Here is a 5,912-nt window from a genome sequence, read left to right on the forward strand (position 1 = left end):
AAAAAATAATACCAGTCGCACAAAAAGTGCGACTGTACCTAGGTCGAGTTGCACAAAAAGTGCGACTCGACCTAGGTACAGTCGCACTTTTTGTGTGACTGGTATTTTTTTATTTTATTTTATTTTTTTAATTCCAAAAATTATAAAATTTCTTTTGTTTAACTAATTTATTTTTTAAGTTAAATAATAATAATAATAATAATAATAATAATAATAATAATAATAATAATAATATTCAAAAAAATAAATTGAATATAATAATTAAAACAAACATAATAATAATAATAATAATAATAATAATAATAATAATAACAACAACAACAACAATAACAACAACAATAATAATAATAATAGCAATAATAATATAAATAAAATTAATAAAAATTAAAAAAAAAACAACCAGTCGCACAAAAAGTGCGACTGCACACTAGGTCGAGTCGCACTTTTTGTGCGACTCGACCTTTGTACAGTCGCACTTTTTGTGCGACTAATATTTTTTTTTTAATTTCGAATTATGAAATTTTTTTGTTTAATTAATTTATTTTTTAAGTTATTATTATTTAAATAAATGTTGTAATAAATTATTTTATTTTAATATAATATTATATTATGATAATGTTATTATAATAATTAGTTTTGAATTTAAATAATTTATTTGAATGTTCAATTATTTTCTACTATAATAATAATATATTAATTAAAATTTAGTTGTTAATTAATTATTAATTTTTTATTAATAATTTTTTTTATTAATTTAGTTGATAATAGTGTTGTTAAGTTTAATGGCAAATTCGTAAATTTTTAAAATTCAGGGGCAAATTCGTAAGAAGGTGACAATAAAATAAAAAGGGTGGCGAAGAATAATACTCCTAACACCCATGCTTGTTCAAGCACTAGGTTAATAATTCTAAAGTATTCTTGGATCACGTGCACATCAAGCTAAAGCTCTACACTACAACCCATGCTTTGACAACAACTCCACCAACGCCTTGGACACCCCTTCTTCATGCACACAATTCTCCATGCATCAACATGTACCAATCAAATCACGCACTAGCTCTTGACCATGAAACACAGGCCAAGAAAACCCTTACTGGTTATACATGTGTGTTCAAGTGTTTATTTTGATAAAGATTATCATTATTTTGTCCTAAGTTTAAGTGTCCTCTAATCTCTTATCTAATTAAAGACTAAGGTGAAAGGAAGAGTTCACTTAAAGATCTTTAAGTTTTTAAAATTTAAAAGCATCTATCTTTTAATGTAGTAAAATGCCCGCAGCTCAAACTTTTTACCTTGGTGTAGCTGGTTAAGAGGAACTTGGTGACCTCGAGGTTTTAATTGAAATCTCTATATTGTATCCCTTTCCCGAACAAGAAATTAAAGAGGTTCAAATCTAGTCAATTTTCACTCCATCTTACCATTAAAAATTGCACATTTGATATTTATCTAATGCTCATAGTTGTTTTTTGTGTTAAGTGTGTCACTGGTGTGGAGTACTTAAGATGAGAACGGAATTTATATTCTAAAAAATGAGATAAGTTTGCGTTGTGGAATTGAGAAAAGTTGATGGATTTCATAATGTAAAATTTGACTACTCAAAGCATTTGTTTCGGAAATAGGAATATAATTTATTGCTATAATGCCAAGCATAACGTAAATCACAATTGCTGAGACGCAAACACGACTATAATACTATTACATAGACTGATGAATGATCTTTCGTAGTTTCAAACCAGAGTTCATGTTATTATGTGTCTTCAAACTCAACCACTCAATATACTTAACAAATATGCTAGGAGATTTTATCCTAAAAATATAGCATTACACACATATGACGTATCATAGTTCTTCATGAGTCATGATGGAGTTGCTGTAGCTGCATCACTGCAATTTCTTTCTAGAGCTCCAAAACAAGGTCTGTAATACACATCTCATTGTGTCAGATTGTTGCGCAAGTTAAATGTTTAATTCACTCAAAATGTACTGCCATCAACTTTGGCAATCAGTGTTGACACTAATACATGACTAGTCATTTTCTGAAAATTTGCATGCTTTTGGTCCAAAATGAAATGACAAGGATCTAAACGCATGCTCGACTGTTAAGTATATTATTTGGGTACTTGGGGTTGGGCTAAAGACTAAAGTATCATAGTACTAATAGAAAGAACGTGTTCCCTTCAACTGAAAAATCCGTTGGTAAAAACCAGCTATAACCAGTAACAATCAGACCATTTGAGAATCAGCAAACTAGGCTTGATTGGTAAAAATGAACTTTGATTGATTAAAAGTTCAGTTAGGTAGAAATCTAGTGAAGAGAATAGGCTTAATAGATGTTGACTCTAGTTTATTAAGTTTTAGTTTTAAGGGATAACAATATTGACAAGGAAATGTGAAAAAGATTATGAAATTTCACGCAAAAAGTACTTACAATCTGCATCAGTTTTGATCCAGAACTCCCTGCTCCCATTTGAATCACTCCCATCCTGATCTATGAACTGAGTTGGATTAGAGATGCTGTTCCTGCGAAGGATATATCCATTTCTACCTGTTTTCTCATCTGGAAATCCATGCTCATCCTTGTAGTAGCCTCCATTGCAGGGCATCATGTCCTTGATCTCGGCCTTGTGCATTTTGCCCGACTTTTCTGTGGATATAACGTATTCCGGATGCACTTTCTTGTGAAATTTCTGAAGGATCTGCATTGAAAAAGTGGAGAGACTGAAATTAAGATACTCAACATGTTAATCAATAGCTTTTTTAGAAGTTCAAGTTTCCCTCTCTTTTACTCTCTCACTTTTCCTCTCTTAAACAACAACTGAGTTCGGATGAATTAATTGAAAGGTGTGTATAAACTGTGCAAAATTGGAAAGGTAGAAGTATGGAGTTCGTTTCTATCGCGGTTGTGATAATGGTCATGGTGATATACCACAAATTATTGTTTAAGCGCCTGAGATATCTTTTAAAATGGCCTAAAATGCAGTTTTCTACACCTAGGGCTATTTTTGTGCTATTTTTAGTGAATTCAACAAACAAATTAATTGGTGAATTATGCTACACGAGAAAAATTTTTAAAATCAAGATGCAGAAAGAACTTCTAAATTTAGACTTCAAAGAAAAGGTACTCCTATTAGATTTTTGTTTTTTTGGGTCAAAATATGCTTATTCTGAGGTGAAATTATGAGCCAGAAAGATTTGGAGCGTACGTCTTTTAGTGGTAGTACAATCAGATTAATGAATGTCCTTTTTTCTTCATGCTCACATAAACTGGGTAATTTGAATGCCCTAAATAGATGAATTACCTTGCACAGTTTTGTCTCTGTGGACGTAGTTTCAGCATTTCCCCGAGTAATGGCAGAAGAGTTCTTCAGAGCAGATTGCAGTGCACTTTTCTTCTTCATCAGTATTTTTTTCATGAGATTCATGGAAGCAGTCTTATCACCTTCTTTATAATCTTCCCTCTTCTCCCCTTTTTTGTACTTATTCTCAGAGACTTCCTTTGCTTTGTGCTTTTCAAATAGCTCACCCAACGATGTCCTGTTCTCTTTTTTCGGTTCTGCTGCTTTCTCTGGCAATTCTACAGCTGATCCCAACAGATACTCTTGAAGAGGACAGTACATCAGATTATTTCCAGTGACTACTGTGCTTTCTGGAATTTCCAGTGACTTGCCACTGAGAGTTATGGTGCTTGCATGACTAATTCTTCCATTGCTAACATGACTGTTTCTTCCAGAAGAATCTGTCCAACCATCATCTTTAGCTTCAGCAGCAAGCACCCTCTCTAACTCATCATTGATGAGCCTCAATTCATTCTCTGTCACTTCTGCCTCTCCTTCCGCCAGCTTTTCAATTGACACTGCAAATGTTGGTGTCTCCGGCTCTGAGATGACAGTATCTGTCATCCCAAAGGTGCCGATTGCTAGAAATCCTTCAAAGTATTCAGGATACGCATCGGCTGATGATGCTTTTCTTTCAAGTTCTACACACTTTGTCGCATCAACACTCGTAAATGACGCTCTTCGTTTTCTCCCTTGGTTTTGCTTTTGATAGAAATTAGGATCATCAAGCACTTGCTGCCCTGAAAGATGGGATTTTTAATCAAAAAATGAGTCCATAGTAATTAACTATGAAGCTTAAATGCTTTATAGTTATTGAACGTAACCAATCACCATGTACTCATTTATACTTGATGGAGCGAAAGATCTGGGGTAGTTCTTTGGTTGTTAAATCACAATAGACTACAGTGAAGTGATTCGTTAACCCATCTGTGCTTTTTATTATATGAAATTGCCGATGTTAATTTGATAGAGTATATAGCATATTTGTTGGGGCTTCAACTATTAGCTTCAGCTTTTGGTTGAGTTGGTTTGAGACAATGTGACAGAAAGTTATGGATTTAAACCTCATGCACCTTATTATTTCAAGCGGAGTATTTAGTATCACGTACGAAGAAAACATGTGTTGCATCCATATTACTAGTCAAAGGGTTCTGATATAAGTTGAAGGTGAAATGGAATGGAGTTATGAATTTAGAATTTTACGTGTTTGTGGTTCAGTTCAGAAGCTGACTGTCTCTTGTAGTAGAGTTTTATTAATATATAGGCTAAGAATGAATCCTCTAAGTTAGTAAAATCAGAAATCACAATAATGAATTTTCAGAACCAGAGAAATATGAAAAACGATCAATGGATAAGAACGTAAGAGAATTACCAATGGGAAATTCCTTTAGTGTTTCACCATTACCTTGCCGAAACTTGCGATGCATCCAAGTCAGTAACTGCACCAAACAAGCATAAAACACAAAAAATAGAGCACTTAGAATATATGGATTATATCTGTTTTCTCTGATGCAATGGAGATTTTGTTTACCTTCATCTTTTCGTTCTTGAAGCCAATATCTGATCAGTTTTTTTTTTTTTTCCTGTTTCGCTGCAGGAATGTTAGAAAGAAGTATGTTGTATAAAAAGGTTACAGTTTTCTGAACAATGAGATACCCTTCATTATAACTAAGATGGTAAAACATATCCATGATTCTAGCTCTGACCTTCCTAGAAGAAGACAAACATAAGGACACGGAGAAGCATACAACTTCCTGGTCGGGTTTCATTTGTCATTGGTGAATTATTTCTCCACTGGGAGAGTGGGCTTTGGGCCCCATCAGAAGACTGTTGTTCCTAACATGAACCTCACTGCTAAAGCCTGATAAATTTGATTATCACCAGAGTTTATTTTGCTTGTGGGAAGTAATTTACCCACGTATGAGCTAAGAGTTCAAGCAGAAACATGATCATGTTCGAAATGGCGGTCCACACGTGCTTTTGCTTTCAGGTATGTGAATTTCATTACTGTACTTCATTGTGTTATGTTATCAATAGAAAATATACATGTATTAGAGAAGAAAACTATCATTCTTCATCAAACATGTTAGGCTTTACAAGTTGCTTTCAACTTTTCAACATCACTAGATTTTTTCCACGCATACTTCCGGGTAATTCTAGGGTGGTTGCTTGGTTAGCTCCTATGTTACTCGAACTTTTCATTTTGGTTCACTTATCCATATTTGATCCTTGATGCTTGGATATTGGTATAACACTTAGACACTTTATTTTAGGCGTAAAATTAAATATTTAGACGTATCCTATACTTGGACACATACCAGTATTTGACATCAGTACCTGAGTCCAAGTAACATAAGCTCTCAAAGCGAACCAATAGTTTAGATTTCGTTAATAGAAAAAGTATCGCTTAAGATCGTATGATTATATGATCAATGACTGTCACATTTAGGAGCTCGAAAGTGCTCAGACCCCACCATAAATTATAAACTATATTGAATTAACTAAAAATGAGAATATCTTAAGTAAAATATTTCATGGTCCCTTCATTTTTTTGTTTTTGTTCAATTATTACAGACA

The 5,912-nt window shown here is 33.3% G+C and overlaps 1 protein-coding gene across 1 annotated transcript; it reads right to left on the reverse strand.

Moving 5' to 3' along the window:
* Positions 1-1,554: 1,554 nt before the first annotated feature.
* Positions 1,555-5,129, reverse strand: LOC130808902 (protein LAZY 1-like). The gene is made up of 5 exons (XM_057674454.1): positions 4,867-5,129; positions 4,708-4,774; positions 3,300-4,075; positions 2,429-2,696; positions 1,555-1,917 (listed from the first exon to the last, which is right to left on the reverse strand). The coding sequence occupies exons 1-5, from the start codon at positions 4,870-4,872 to the stop codon at positions 1,898-1,900; spliced, it is 1,137 nt and encodes a 378-aa protein (XP_057530437.1). The 5' UTR covers positions 4,873-5,129; the 3' UTR covers positions 1,555-1,897.
* Between the last annotated feature and the right edge of the window lie 783 nt (positions 5,130-5,912).

The sequence above is a fragment of the Amaranthus tricolor genome, chromosome 3, assembly GCF_026212465.1.
Source record: "Amaranthus tricolor cultivar Red isolate AtriRed21 chromosome 3, ASM2621246v1, whole genome shotgun sequence".
NCBI classification, from domain to species: domain Eukaryota; kingdom Viridiplantae; phylum Streptophyta; class Magnoliopsida; order Caryophyllales; family Amaranthaceae; genus Amaranthus; species Amaranthus tricolor.